Source organism: Marmota marmota, unplaced genomic scaffold, assembly GCF_001458135.2.
Source record: "Marmota marmota marmota unplaced genomic scaffold, marMar, whole genome shotgun sequence".
NCBI classification, from domain to species: Eukaryota; Metazoa; Chordata; class Mammalia; order Rodentia; family Sciuridae; genus Marmota; species Marmota marmota.
In genome coordinates this window covers 1,174,147-1,190,820 of record NW_026000110.1, presented here as the reverse complement: position 1 = coordinate 1,190,820, position 16,674 = coordinate 1,174,147, and the positions used below count along the sequence as shown (strand labels likewise).

The 16,674-nt window shown below is 42.1% G+C and overlaps 1 protein-coding gene across 1 annotated transcript in view; it reads left to right on the top strand.

Annotated features, from left to right (window-relative positions):
- The window catches only part of LOC107160198 (zinc finger protein 709-like), an 83,257-nt gene extending 67,658 nt beyond the window's left edge, over positions 1-15,599 (top strand). Inside the window, exon 3 of the mRNA XM_048784678.1 lies at positions 15,143-15,599. Coding sequence (XP_048640635.1) covers positions 15,143-15,410 — 268 coding nt within the window. The 3' untranslated portion in view covers positions 15,411-15,599. The remainder of the gene's footprint in view (positions 1-15,142) is intronic.
- Positions 15,600-16,674: the final 1,075 nt, after the last annotated feature.

Here is a 16,674-nt window from a genome sequence, read left to right as displayed (position 1 = left end):
GCGATTTCTACAGACCAAAAATAAGATGATTTGGCTCAAATCCATAACAGCTGATATCCAGAACTCCAGTTTGGCTATTCTTACATCTGCGACAGTGGTTCTCCCACTCCTGGAGGCTAATGAAACCAGGATGCTTTTTTCAATATCTATTTTATTAATGCCCTTTCCCACATCATGAAGTTCTATTTTGTTTTTTGAGCTCATGCAGACCTAGGTTAATGTTTTGCTGATCAGTTCTATTTTTTGACTATGGAGTTTTTAAACATTGCAATGGAGATTTCACCTGTAAAAAGTTATAAGGCCTTTACTATTACGTTATGTGTTGTATGTATTATATTATGTGTGCACACTTGTGTTTTGTGTTGTATGTTTGTATGTGTGTATGTCCATATATCATATATGACGAGCGCTCATGAAAAAATGGATCCAAATATTTTTTTTTCTTATTCACATGATTTAAATGGTTTAATTTAAATTGGGTAAACAGCTGTTGAGGATTGTTTTAATATGTGAACAAAAAAGGAGGTTAACAGATCTGTTTGTTTACTTTCACCTTTCCTTTTAATTATATTTAATAATTCTGTTCAGGATAATGTAAATTGTTCAGAAAATTGTTTTCTTTTAGAGCCTGCTGGAATGTTACATAATTTTTTCTTTAGCCATTATTGCCAGAATTCCTACCTTCATCCCAGTGCCAGTGAAGACAAAGATGATAGCTATCACTGAACCGCTTGCAGAACTTGCCTCGACTATGTATCACTTGTATGCATTGTGAACTGTCTGTTGGTGCAGCGACTTGTGGTAGTGCCGGGGTATTTTTACTGATAGTGTCATCGATGGTACAATTTTTCCAAAAGGAGCCATCAGTTGTCTTGGTGTATCCTCCTTCCTTCTGTTTGTGATGGTCGTTCAGCTAAAATTTAGGGGCCAACAGAGGTGAGGCAAAGAACATCACCCCCCCACTGGTACAAAGGCCTATCCACAGGTGTGGCTGTATGCTGGACCAGTAGTCAATGACGGGTAAGATACAATTGCAATGGTACCAACCTAAGACAGGAGGCTGACGCCTTGAAGTCAGCTCATCCGATGACAGGTAAGGACCATATGTAGTATTGGACAACCTAAGGCAGACATGGTCCCTAAGCCACATGCTTGTTGTTTAAACAGAGAGAGGGAGATGTTGAGAGCCACATCCAAATTGGCCCCAGCAAACTTCCAGCTGATTGGCTCACTGTGGTCCTAGCAAACTTCCAGCTGCCAGCTGATTGGCCCCTCTGTAGTGATGCTCATTGGGCTGTTTCCCTGCCCTTTCAGACCACGGAGCTGCTTATTGGGGGACTCTTTTGGCTCCGCCCATGCGACCCAGCCAATCAGCCTCAAGAGCATGAGGAGTGGGGGGTTGAGAGGCTCTTGGGAAGCCGGTGGTGGCAGTTGGGCTCTGAGGGAATACCTGAAGAGATCATGTGGTGCCACGTGTGTATTCTAAAAATAAAGTTCATTTCTGCTTGATAAGTGGCTCATGAATTGTGCCCAGCCAGACTGTGGCAAACTTGGGAGAGTAAGGATGAAACAATATGATTCCAGCAAAATGGTAAGAGCATCACTACTCAGACTTTTATTTTAAAACTTATTGTATACTATAGATGTTTGGTGATAAGAAATCACTCAATTCAATGAATTGTAAAAGCTATAAACTTGTTTATTAAAGACTTTTTAAAAACTTCCAGCTGCATTTAAATTAAAATTGTTTTAGATTGGCTAATTTCAAACATTTTCTCAATTAAAGTGACACTTCTGATAAGGCACACCAAATATTAGTGGAACTGGGGCACACACCTCTAATTCTAGCTGCTCAGGAGGCTGAGGCAGGAGGTTCATGAGTCCAAGGTCAGACTGGGCAAGTGAACAAGGCTCTACCTCAAAATCAGTGCAAGAGACTGAATGGTAGAGTGCTTTCCCAGCATGTGTGACACACTGGGTGTGACATCAGCCTGGGGTGGGGTGACATGCATAATCTCAGCTAATTCAGTATGCTTTAGTCTTTTAGTGTTTTGAGTTTTAAGATACTTAAAAATATTTCAATTTTAAAAAGCTGTTTACATTTTGTACCAGAAAACTTTATTCACATATTGTATATATATATAAAACTTTGTATGTGTTCATGTATACTATACATATTATACAATACATATGTTTATGTAATGATGCATGTCCTAAACAATAATTGGGCACACTGTCATTTTAGAAGAATCCACATGAGATGTGGCAACAGTTTTCCCTTTTCTGTTTCCTAAACTTGAATTACCCTCAGCAATGAATTAACATAATATGATGAAATATGGATACATGTATCCCAGGCAGAGAGCATGAGGCGGTAAGTACACAGTGATTCAGCTAACCAGAATCAGTTGTTTTAGTGTTAGATGTACCCCCAAAAGACTTGAGGGGACAATCATTATTAGTGGGGCCCAAGCATAGGAAGCCCTCCTTGCTCAGTGCAGTCTCAATAAAAGGATCAGTGTGATTATTTTGATGTCAATTCACAGTTGTCATAAGGTGTTCCTCCTCTTATTTTCTAAGAAGAGAAAACATATCTTGTTACCCAGGGTATGAATGTGTGGGCACTTAGCCACTGAGCATTTTTTTTTTTTTTATATTTTATTTAGAGACAAGGTCTTGCTGAGTTGCTTAGGGTCTCTACAAGTTGCTGAGTCTTGCTTTGAACTTGCATTTTGACACATCATATATAGATGGAGTATCACTTCTCATTCTTCTGGTTGCACATGGTGTAGAGTTACACCAATCCTGTCATCATATATGTACAGAGGGTCATAGTGTCTGCTTTATGCTACTCTCAGTCCTACCCCTGTGCACCCTCCTTCCTCCCACTCCCCTCTGTCTAACACACAGTACCTCTATTCTTCCCAAGCCCACCCTCTGTGCCATACTCTGAGTTAGCATCTGCACATCAGAGAAAATATTTGGCCCTTGATTTTTGGGACTGGCTTATTTTGTGCAGCATGATATTCTCCATTTCCATCTATTTACTAGCAAAGACTACCATTTTATTTTTTTATTAACTGAGGAATATTCCATTGTGTGTGTGTGTGTGTATCCATTTTCTTTCTTTATTCGTCTGTTAATGGCACCTAGATTTGTTCTTTTTTTAAAATGCCATTGATTCAATGATAGAAAATTTTAGTAATACTCAATAAGTCTCACATTTTGTTAAATCTTCATGACTTTAATAATTGTTTGTAAAAGCAAAATAAAGATTTATAAATAGATTTTTAAATTTGAAAAAAAGAAAACTGCATGCCACAAGTTGATCTAAAAGTTCTGTATACTCTCCTCACTTGGATAGAAATTGAGAAGCTCCCAGTATTCCTCATACATTTGTGAAAAAAACCAAAACTGTGAACCACTCTTTAAAATGCATGAGAAAACTCTGTGGTTTAATGATGAACCAAATGAAATTCCATTCTGTTTAAGATTGGGAGTCATCTTGTGAAAAAGTTAAGAAAAGTTCGTTTCTGTTTTGCTAAAAAATTCTAAGATTTCTACTTGGTCTGACAAACTGTTTAAACTTGTTTGAAATTCCTGCCTGGGCATTGAATTCACCCATGCCTGGCTGTTTTTGATAAGGTAAAAACCCTCCCTAAAACCCCATCAGCACCTCATAAATTCTGATGTTGGAATCTTAATTTACTCCCCACCTTGAAATATTAATCCAAGTAGATTATTAACCTACTATCTGCTTCCCTATTATGCTTGCCAGAATTCTATTAGCTGTAAATTCCCAAGGCACTCCTCCACCATTGTAACTTTTGGAGCTATAAAACCTTTCACCTGAAGAGCTGGGGTGCTGATCTGTAGCCTAGCTTTGTGAGAGACAGCCTCTGGTGGACAGCTTTTGTGTACACAATACAAGCTTGCTTTAGTTTTATTTAAAGTGGAGTTGGTGGTCTTTTCATTGCATTGTGGTTCAACATTAACACAGTGACATCAATGTTCACTAAAAAACTACACTGATCAAGCCATGAAGCTGTAGCATGAAAACAGATTCCTATAAACGAATGGAAAGATTTGAAGATTGGGTGATGAACACATTTGTGAGTAATTCATTTTAGCAATCGGATTGAAACCATCAATGAGGAAAGAAGTGTTTTCTAAAAGGTTTCTAGGAAAGTTAAATGTTCATCTGCAATAGGATGAACCTGGAGCCCCAGCACCAGTCACACATTAAACACACAGTCATCTTTGACCAACAAATATGTGAATAAATGTTTGCCATATCTAGGAATTAGAGAAATACAAGTGAAAAATACACTGAGATTCTATCTCACTCCAGTCAGGATGACAATTATCAGGAACACAAGTAAATATAAATAAGAATGTGGAGGAAAAGCCAAACTCATAAATTGTTGGTCAGACTGAAAATTGGTGCAAGGACTCTGCAAAGCAATAGGGAGATTCCTAGAAATCTAGGAATGGAACTACCATTTTTCCCAGTTATCCCACTCCTCAGCTTATACCCCCCTAAATTAAAATCAGCATAGTTCAGTGATGCAGGCACATCAATGTTTATAACAGCTGAATTGACAATACCTAAAGTATGGAATCAGCCTAGATGCCCTTGAACAGAATAATGGAGAACACACACACACACACACACACATTAGAATATTACTCAACTCTAAATAAGAATAAAATATGGCCTTGACTGGTGAATGAATGAAAGTGGAGTCTATCATGCAAAGTGAAATAAGCCAATCCTCAAAAACCAAAGGCTGAATGTTTCTACTTAACATGTGGATGCTTATACACAACCAGGGAAGGTGGGGTCACAAAAAATAGAAGTCTATTGCTTTACACTAAAGGAAAAGAAGGGAAAGCAGAAGGGGAATAGTGAAGAAAGTAGACTTAATGGGTCATCAGATTCCTATGTTTCTTTATGAATACACAACCAAGGTAACTCCACATCATGTTCATCCACAAGACTGGGATCCTACTTAGAATAAGTTATAGCCTATTTATGCATAAAGGGTCAAAATACACTCTACTGTCATGTGTATCAAAAGAGAATAAATTTAAAAAGTGAAAAAAGATACACTCGTGGAGCATTCAGAAATGAAAGTACTGAATACTCTAGAATTCTCAGGGCAAAAATGAGAGGAAATTTTGATGCTCTTGAAAGAGAAAAACATGCCTTAGAAATTGCATCAAACCAAATCAACAAAAAAAATTATGAATACTTGTTCTTTCTTTCTTTCTTTCTTTCTTTCTTTCTTTCTTTCTTTCTTTCTTTCTTTCTGAAGATTAAACCCAGGGGCATTTAAGCACTAAGCCACATATCCTGCTATTCTTTTTTTTTTTTTTTTTTTTTAAATATTTATTTATTTTTTTAGTTATCGGCAGACACAACATCTTTGTTGGTATGTGGTGCTGAGGATCGAACCCGGGCCGCACGCATGCCAGACAAGCATGCTACCGCTTGAGCCACATCCCCAACCCCCCTGCTATTCTTTATATTTTATTCAAAGACAGGGTGTCACAGTGTTGCTCAGGCCTCAATAAGTTGCTGAGGCTGGCTTTGAACTCACAGACTTCCTGGTCCAGCCTCCTGAGCCACTGGAAATATGGGCATGTACCACCTCACCAGTAAGAACAGAAATTTTTTTGAAAGAGAGAGAGAAAGAGAGAATTTTTTAATATTTATTTTTTAGTTATCGGCAGACACAACATCTTTGTTTGTATGTGGTGCTGAGGATCGAACCTGGGCCACACGCATGCCAGGTGAGCACTCTACCGCTTGAGCCACATCCTCAGCACCAGAACAGAAAATTTGACATAAAGAATAACTCCTCCAAGTTTTGAAAGAACATGAGAATACTTCTTATATTTAACCATCCCAAAATGTATGTGTACATCAAAATATAATTAATACATAATTATAATTATTATAATTATACATACAATTTTTGTGTGAAAAAAATTTTAATTTTTTTATTTGTTTAATTAGTTGTATATGACATTAGAGTGCATATATGCACTTTGATATATCATAGTTGGATGGGATATCATTTCTCATTTTTCTGAGTGTACATGTTGAAGAATCATATTAGTCATGTAGTCAAATATGTACATACAGTAATGATGTCTGTTTCATTCTACTACTATCTTTCCTATCCTTACATCCCTCTCCCGTTCCTCCCATCACTTCCCTCAACCTAATCTAAGGTAAAGCTATTCTGCCCTAGTGCCCCATCCCTCCTGAATTAGCATCTGCATATTAGAGAAAACATTCCTCTTTGGTTTTGTGGGATTGGCTTATTTCACTTAGCATGATATTCTCCAACTCCAATCATTTACTAGCAAATGCCATAATTTTAGTCTACTTTAAACCTGACTGATATTCCCTTGATTATATATACCACATTTTCTTTATCCATTCATCTTTGGAGGGGCACTTAGCTTGGTCCATAGTCTAGCCATTGCAAATTGACCTGCTATAAACATTGTTGTGGGTGCTAAGGAGGTCATACAAGTGAAAATATTTTTTTTAAAAAACAAGTTGCTGAGCAGGAGAAAACATTTCACATTACATATTTAATTATTTCCTAGTATACAGACTATAAAAGGAACTCTAGTGACTCCATAATAAAATGATTGACAAATTAAAAAATGAATTCTGAATTGTGAACCCCTCAAATATTTCTGCTACTCTTTATGGTGTTTCCTGAGAATAATTTTCAAAATGCTAATTGTTAATTTTTGCAGGTTGACTGACATCTAGGAAGGCCACACACACAAGGGCAGAGCAAGAGAAGGAAACACAAAAAAGTCATATCCCAAACAGGGCAAGGGATAATATCACAAAGGAACAGGTGAGCATAGCTTGACCCACAGGGATGTAGGAAGGCTCGCCTATGCAAGAGGACACAGTCACACGACTCCAAAGATTGGGACTATCATCTGGGTTACATAGGCAACCAGATCACAGAGCGAACAATGATGTTGCCACACCAATCAGAAGGGGCAACAGAGTCACATGCTAGTTTGGCCTCGCACACACGGGGTCTCACTGAGTGTGGCTCCAGGGGAACTGGGCTAACTGGGCTGTGCAAAATAACCACACAAGAGACAGAGATACCTTTTCCTTTGGGGGTGCTATGAGAGCTCCGCTGAACTTGAGAGAGAGAGAGAGAGAGAGAGAGAGAGAGCACAAGAATGTGCTGAACCATTTTATTGAGGAGAAGTCATTCAAATGAGGCAAGGAGTCAGGTTTCAGGGACCTGAGTCTAGCTTCCTGATGTCTGTGTCAGCAGGTTGACTGACATCCAGGAAGGACACATACAAGGGCAGAGGAAGAGAAGGGGACACACAAAAGGCATCTCCATGGAACATTCTATCCCAAAGAGGGCAAGAGGTAATACTACAAAGGAACAGGTGAGCATAGATTCACCCATGGGGATGTAGGAAGGCACACCCATGCATGAGACACTGTCACACGACCCTAAATATTGGTCATCCTTTGGGTTACATAGGCAACCAGATCACAGGGTGGCCAATGATGATGCCACACCAATCAGTAGGGGAGACAGACACAATCACATGGTAGTTTGGCCTCCCACACACGAGGACACACTGAGTCCTGCTATGTTATTTTATCTCCCCTGTTTTTTCTGATGTTATCCACATGCTCTGTGCAAACACGCAGCACCTCTGAATCCTGGGGAATCTGGGGTCCCATATCTGCTCCTTGCTCAGGTGACACAGTCTGAGGCTAACATGAATGCTGAGAGCAGGGCAGTCGTGTGATCCCGCAGGAGCCAGGCAGGGGGCGCCTGTCCCACACACTTCCCACTCCTCCTGCAGGATTTCTTAATGCAGGAGGAAGGATGGAGTCTGACTCTCATTTATGCTTCCACTGCAAGTGAGGTTACAGAACAACTCCAAAGCTCTAGAGGACACATTTTAGTATCATGTCCAACTACAGCATCAACTAGTTATGAAAATTAAAGGTTTCCCTGGCTCATCAGAATGAGAGGATCTGGGAAAGGGCTGTCAGGGATGAGGGATGGGGACATGTGCTCTTTTCATAACCTTCGTTTGATCCCAGGAAGAGGATCCCAGTTTTCCCATCTCATCAGAGCTGGAGGGATTCATTGGAGCTCCTTAGGCCCCAGCTTCACCTGCTGCTGAGGAAGAGGGTGCACCTGACCTTGTGTGAGGAGCTTTTTCCACTGACAGGGCTTTGACCTGCAGGCCAGGAGACTGCAATGGAGGATGGATATTCACAGGGCCTTCCTCAGAACTGTGTGCCAGTCTCCTCACTCCTGTGACTCATTGTGCTCCAGCTGTCATCATTTAACAGTGATCACATGTGACCTTGTCATGTGGAAAAGGGTCCTAAGCATCACCTGCCAACAAGTATAAGAGGCCACAAATCATTTAGTTTTAGGAAACCAGGAGGCCTGAGACTGAAGCCATCCAATTCTCTCTGACCAAGTCCAAGGTAGAAGACAACCCTGGGTAGAGCATGGTCATTAGCACAAGTCTGGGCTCCTAAGCCAGAGCAGCACAGCAACAACTCCTCCTCTGACCCCCACTTCACACAGAAGGAAACCAAGCATCTGGTGAGACACACCCATCACAGGGGTAGGACCCCTGTCCAGCTGTATCACTTCTTAAGCCCATGTGTAATCTGAGCTTCCTCCAGACCAAGCCAAACCCTCTGCACTCAGTCCCTCTACCTTTCACTTTAAAACTAGAAAAAATGGGCTGAGAGGATTCATTTGGGTACATTTCTGGCCAGGCATCTAGTACGGATGGGCTGGCACTGGGGTGGGCAGCAGAGTCTCAGTCCTCTCCTCCCACTTCAAATCCCCCTCCAGGAAAACCCCTGTGTCTGGGCTGTTGTGCTGCCCTTGCTGCCATAGGACAGCCCCACCTCAACCCCAAGCCCTTTGTGGCTGTCCTGATCATGGGAAAGCTGGTCACCCAGCAGGACTCCCTGACACCCCTCTGGGTCTCACCTTCCTACTTGATTGTTTGAAAAGGCCAGAGCCCAAGGCTGTATGCACCCAAGCCACCAGGAAGAAGATCTGGGGCAGAGTTGGGTCTAATTCTCACCATTTTTCTTGTTCTGGGCCACATGTCCTGATGAAATATGGGGATGAGGGACTTAGGCAGTTCTGGGATTGTCACTGTCATGGAAATGGGTGTTGCAGAGGTCTGTGCAGAACCCCAGATCACATCGGCAACCCAGGTGGCCTGGTCCCTGATCCCCAGCCCAAGACCTGTGTGTCACTTTTCCCTTGGCAGGAGCAGCCTCCAGAACTCAGCCTTCACATGGGAGGAAGATGTGGCACGTCTGTCATTCTGTCATTGCTTCCTTACTCATTTTCCTCCTGACACCGGATTCTTCTGTTAGACATGAGGTCCTCTTTCAGGTGCCAAAGTCAGCTTGTGTTTTCAGCTGACCCTGGAATGGTTCATATTGGTAAGAACATGAAAGGAGGTAACATACTGCTTTCATATTCCGGGAAGGCCAAGAGGGTGGATCATCTAATGTAGGACATGATGTAACATGGGACATGTTGCATCAGAAAAGGGGAAACTTAACTTGCTGGCTGCTGCCCTCTTCCCAGTCCTGGGGCCACATGTGGCTAAGAGAGCACCTAGCGATTAGCCAGAGGGTATTGCAGTGGGTTGTGATGAAGAATCAGGCCACCTCTAGGATAGGCTCAGAACCCTTCTGCCCTCAGGGACATTACTGCCTGTAGGATGGGTATAGATGTAAATTCTCCCCACCCTGCTGACCTTTATCCTGATTGGCTCCTGTACATTATATTAGCTGTGACTGTTTTCTCTTAAAGGAGATCCTGCTCTGATTGTTCTCCCTGGCCCCCATGATTGTCCTCGGGAAGGCAGGGCTGGGTGTGTGTGGCCAGTCAACCTTTACCTTTCTGGGCTCCTCCTGGTTGGGGCGTGCTTTCCCCATCTCTCCAGCAGGTCAGGAGGAAACTGGAGGCTACAAAACCCCGACAATCTAACATTATGTGGACTCTACAGGTTTTTGTGTATCCTGGGCTGTGTTTGGGGTTTCTGCAATAGCAAACCCAAACAAACACAAAACCAAATTCTAAACTCTAATTGACATCAAACTAAAGGGCTTTCCATCTCTTTAATTAAATATTTTGCTTTGTGCCAGGTGTGGTGGTGATTCCTTAATCCCTGCCACTAGGGAGGCTAAGGAAGGAGGATCAAGAGTGCACAGCCAGCCTCAGCAAAGGCCAGGTGCTAAGCAACTCAGTGAGACCCAGGCTATAAATAAAATACAAATTGAGGCTGGGGATGTGGCTCACAGATTGATGCCCCTGAGTTCATTCCTGGCACCCCTGTGTCCCTCCACAAAGATAAGCCAACTCTTTGATTGGCAGAATCCCAGCCTCTGGGACAGTAGTCATGTGCTGCTCCTTTGCTAGCAAAAACAAACTTTTTTTCCTGTAATCTCACAGCTGTGTCCTCATTATTGGATTGGCATTGGGAGAGAGGATGGAGAATTCAGGAACACCTTAAGCTCATGTGTCCATGTCTCACAGCTGTTATCTCTCAATAAACTTTGGTGTTGAAATGTTTTCCTGATATTGGGGGGGGGGAGTATAGTAGAGCTCACTCATGGTGTCTGTTTTCATGGTGTAGGACTCACATCCTCTTATTGTCAAACTCTTTATATATACATTTGCATCCAAGCAGTGACCCCTGCACATAGCATAGAATTGGACCTTGTTTTCATTCTGTCTGCTGATCTCTACCTTAGGATAGGATTGTTCAGTCAATTGCCATATAATGTCACTGTTGATGTAGTTTGATTGATGTCTGCCCTTTTACACTCTTCTATTTTCTTATGTCTTTTCCCCTCTATTCTTCTTCAGAGTGTTATTTTTTTTAAGTGGCCATTGAGCCCAGGGGTGTTGTGACACTGATCTACATTCCCTGCCCCTTTTAAGCTGTATTATGGGAGAGGGTGAGGCTAAGTTGCAGAGGCTGGCCTAGAATTTTTGACCTTCCTGCCATGGTTTGCACCACTATCCCAGGATACTACTCTAGTTTTGTTTTTTTTTGTTGTTGTTGTTTAAGAAAGAATTTATTCAATGATTTTTTTTCAGTTTTTTAATGTATTGGCCTAGAGATGTGTCATCACATGTGAAAAATATGTTCACTTGGCCAAACCCAAAGATGGCCTTGTTAGAGACCTGGCACGTTTAAACCACAACACAAGGAAAAGAACGCAGACTCCAATTTTGAATCAAACTAAATCATAATTATATTTATGTACCCAGGAGCTGGCCATGTCTGTCTCTCTCCAAACCCCAGGCTAGAGATACCCCAGCTGTCTAGGAACACATTTTTATAGCACAAATGTTTTCAAAGATGGGTGTCTTGAAAACTTACAATAACAGGATTTGGACAAGCATAATACAAAGGCAGGTAGTAGGTTAATGAACTACATGGCTTAGAATTTCAAGGCAGGGAATAAATTCAGATCCCAATGTCAGAATTTATGAGGTATCACTGAGGTTTCAGAAAGGGTTATTATCTGGTCAGGGGTAGCCAAGTGTGGGTGATTTCAAGGCATGAACAGGCATTCCAAGTAAGCTTAGAGATTGCAGTAATTTACAGTAAAACAAAAATTAGTTTTCCTGAATTTTGGATGAGATGGTCCCAATCGTAAGAAGAAATTAGGCTGGGTTTCAGAGTTATATTTTCAAACCCATTACATTTATGCTCCCACCCACTTCTTTGCACCACAATAGAAAAAGGGCTGGGGATGGAGCTCAGGAGTTCTGTATCCCTGCCATGGATTCAATGCCCAGCAGGGGGTGGGAGGTGGAGGGAAGAACCTATAGTTGAGTTCTCAGCCCTCCACAGGTATGAGGGTACTATTCCACACTTGGGGGAATATGACTGTTTATTTATAAGCCCGCCTCCCTATTGTCATTGGTAATATTGGTAGGGGACTGAATTTGGGTCACTGCACAAGATGTGAAAGACTTCACCAATTCAAGAAAAGAGTAAAAGTAAAATTGTATTTACTTTCTGGGAAGGGGTAGATACTGAATCTAGAAATAGACAGGCAGTCAGTACAGACAGGTAAATGGAGTCAGTTAGAATCAAGGAGACCAAATTTGAATGAGTCTGGCAAGTAGGAGACTGTTCCCTGAGAAATAGAAATGTTAATTCCTTGGAGCCCTTGATCCACCCTCACCAAGAACCTGCCCTTGCTCCTACCTGTTGCTAAGGTAGCCTGTCCCAGGAATTGCACCTCCCTACAGGGGGCTATAAGGTTGTTAATGTGTCCTTGGCTGCTGCATCCTGCCCTTCCCCCTTCAGCCCACCTGTTTGTCAGCTTTGTGCCATCTCACCAAGCATTCCTGGGCCTAGTCACCAAGGCAGGAAGGAGAAAGATAAGGGGAAAGGCATGGAAGCCTAGGACTCATAGAAAGGCTGAACACCTTGCTTCTGAGAATACTAGGATACCACCTATGGCCCCCTTCTCCCTCCTGGGGAGAAGTCTATGTTACTCCTTTAAAAATAAACCCTGCTTTTGTAAGGGTCAGGCGAAGCATCAGAGAAAGAGACCACCAAGTGACCGCTCATGCAATTGGCAGAAGGGGATTTATTGAACCAGCATGCTGGGGCTCCGTGACCACTCAAGAAGAGAAAGCAGCCCAGAGCCCAGAGCAGGGGCTGAGCACTGCTTAAGTACACTTTTTTTGGGAGGGCAGGGATTTTACATACATCACAGTCTCCTTTAACAAATCATTATACACCACGGGAAAATCAAACAACAACTCCTAAACATGATTAGTTCATTCATTGGTGGGAACAGGTCAGGCTGGAGTGAAAGGTCATTTCTAAACGGGGTACACATTCAAACTGATTGGTTTTAGGGCCTAAAGGACTACATGACCAGTTACACAGAGTCCCAAGTTATTGGACAACCAGGGAGTCAGTGGGAATATTTACTGGGCAGTTCCAGTACTGTCCTAACAGCTACAGGGATTTCAGGTTTTGCAGGTAGCATAGAAACCTAACAATACCTAATCCTTTACATTTTAACTCAGACCTTGCAGCTTAGAAACTTTACAACACCCAGTAACCCCAGAAGGGTTATTGTTTCTTTCTGGTTTAACTATCAGTTGAAACCCAGGAAGATGAGAGCCCTGGGTCAGCATCTAGGGATATGGTGTTTACCAGGCAGGAGCAGGTGGGCTTGTGGCTTTTCTTGAAAATGTTGGTACCTCTGAACCACTTACATGGAATGAACACAAGGGAGGGGGGCCCTTCCTGAGAGGTCGATTCCAGTCAGCTTGTGCAATGGGGTGAAGTGTGTCAAGGGGGCATGTGACTATGAGTTCACAGACATTTTATGACACAAACAGATGCCTGAAGCCACAGATGACACCAAGCCTACATAAAGTTTTCCCTCTACACACATGCCTATGACTGATTACACTTTCTGTAAAACCTGAGAGTCCTGGAAAGCCCCTGAAGAGAGGGCTAAGGACATGGTGTCCTTGTCTCCCTTGGGTAGCTTCACTGATCAAAGTTCCTTTCCTGCTTTTCATCATAACCTTTTCTGTTTGGATTTGGGGTAAACAGATGACCTGATGTGTGGGATCACTAGAGTCAGGTCGTTTCCTACTATTCTCTAATAGTGGAATGTAGAACATGGACATTAAGCACAAGGTGCTCATTTTATTTCAACCCCACATTGCTACGTTAGGGAATTGCCTCCCACACCTCCTTCCCCTCCATTCTGCTGGGGAGAGAGCACTGACCCAAATCACCAACACCAATTGTTTCCTTTCTTAGCTCTATCTAATTCCTCAAAAGATAAGTATTCCGGAGATGATGAGAATTACTGAAATAATTGTCAAACTGTATTTATTTTCACATATCAAATATCTATGATACATGTGATATTTTTAAATATTGTTTCAAAAATTTTGAGACTATATCTTGCTAAGTTGCCTGAGGTCACACCAGCTGATACTATATATAGATATAGGTATCTTTTTCTTTGAGGTTCTATTGAATACTCCCTGTGGGGCTCGACCTCTGAGCTAGATCCTCAACCCTTTTAATTTATTTTAGGCTAGGCTCTCCCTGTTTGTGAAGCCAGATTGAAATATAGTAGTTTGTGTAGCTAGGTAAGTGGGGTCTAATATCAGGTCCAATAAAAAATGCAATCTGATCTGATCCTGGGAAACCAAAAAAAACTCCTGAGAAGTGAACTGTTCATGTCCCCATGGCCTTGGGCAAGTCCTAAATAAGGGTTAATGAAGTAGCTCCCAGTAAAACAAGGAGATGCTAATCAAACCACCATAGGCTGTTCCTGCCCAGGTTTCTCCTCCCTGCCCCACCAGTCCACCTGTCTCCCCACCCTTTGTCCTTCCCACCCATATCCCCTACCATGTGCACAATAAAGGGAAATAAAGGACAGGAATGTTGGAGGAAAAAAGAAAACCTTAGTTTTAAGAGGGAGAAGACCTTTCCCTTCCAGGGATTCTGCCTTTTGGGTCCCCTTCTTCCTGGGGTGGGGAAAGTCTTTTGTGCTTTCTCTTATTAAAGCCTTCCACTTTCCACTCTCCACCTGCTTCTCTGGTGTTATACTGCAGGATTTGGGAAAGCAAGGACTCCTTATGGTAAACAGCATTAACATTTGTTGATGCTCACCTGACCTTGGGCTCCTCCTGCCTTAGACTCCTTAAGTAACTAATTTTTGTATTTTTTTTAATTGTTGTTTGTTTCTGTGGTGAGTTAAAACCCAAGGCATCACCCGTGCTGGGAAAGCAGTCTCCCTCAGCCAGAGCTCAATCCCAGATGTTACCATTTGTACCACGTTCAAGCAAAGGCTTCCCACCTGGATTAGTTCCCAGCCCAGGAAAGAAGCTCCACCTGAAAAGGGCTGGGGCCAAGGATCTGCCACTCTAGGCAATTTTGGTTAGTGATTGGATAACCTTAGCTAGTCAGTCACCATGCAGAGGCCTGACTAGAGGCGGCCACTTAAAGATGCNGCCTTCGCTCAGTCCTCTCACCTTCACTCACATGAAAAAATTCATACTGGAGCGAAGCCCTATGATTGTAAGCAGTGTGGCAAAGCCTTTGCTAGATCCAGTCACCTTCACTCACATGAAAAAACTCATACTGGACAGAAGCCTTATGATTGTAAGCAGTGTGGCAAAGCCTTTACTACATCCAGTTACCTTCAGATTCATGGAAGAATGCACACTGGAGAGAAGCCCTATGCATGTAAGCAGTGTGGCAAAGCCTTTGCTACATCCTCTACGCTTCACAGACATGGAAAAATACATACCAGAGAAAAGCGCTATGAATAACAACAATGTGGAAAAGCTTTTGCCACATCCTGTCTGCTTCATACAAGTGAAAGAACAGATACTGCAGAGAAATAGTATGCATGTAAACAATTGGTAAACTTTTCTGTTATTACTGTTTCACTCATATACATGTAGGACGTTATTGGAGAAAAATCCTTTGAATGTAAAACATGATAAATCAATATTTCATGTCATCCTCAAAGACAAGGAAGGACTCACACTGCTGAAAATTTGTGTGTGTGTGTGTGTGTGTGTGTGTGAGAGAGAGAGAGAGAGACAGAGAGAGACAGAGAGAGACAGAGACACTGGGGATTTATTCTGGTTGTGCTCTACCACTTAGCTACATTCCAGTTACTTTTTATTTTGAGACAGGGACTTGCTGCATTTCTTAGGGTCTTCCTAAGGTGCTGAGGCTAGCCTCCAACATTGATCCTTCAGAATCAGCCTCTCAAGTCTCAGGAATTAAAGGCATACACCACCACTTCCAACTGAGTAACTCTTTAAATGTATAAAATTATCACAAATCATTCCATTTTTCCCTATTGCCTTCAAAGCCATTTCATTCACATTGAAAAACAAACCCTCTGAATGTAAGCAGTGTGGCAACACCTTTGCTACATCCCATCACCTTCATAAACATGGAAGAATACATACCAGAGAAAAGCCCTGGATGGCTGGGGATGTGGCTCAAGCGGTAGCACGCTCGCCTGGCGTGTGTGCGGCCCAGGTTCGATCCTCAGCACCACATACAAACAAAGATGTTGTGTCCGCCGAAAACTAAAAAAAAATAAAAAAATAAAGAAAGAAAGAAAGAAAGAAAAGAAAAGCCCTGGAATACATACCAGAATACATACCAGAGAAAAGCTACATCCTGTCAGCTTCCCATCCAGCCCTGTTTTTCTTCTCATATATGAAAACACAGAGAGAAGCCCTGTGAGTGTGAGAAATGTGGGGAATCTAGTTTTCACAGTATTTTACTAAGGACTGGGAAGATTCTTTTGGAATAAAAAGAATAAATCCTATGCAAGTAAGAAATATAAAGGGTTCAGCTGTTCTAGTTTTGTTCCATTGTATGAAAGGACTCACACTGTAGAAAATGGTGACTAGAAGTCATGTGAGCTAGTATTCAGCTTTCAGAGATTTCTTCAAACACGTAAAGAACTCACATCTGGAAAGATCTTTTTTGTCTCTTTAAAAATTGTAGTAAGACTTTCAACTTTCCAGGTCCCTTTGAACAACATTTAAGAAATCACACTGGAGAAAA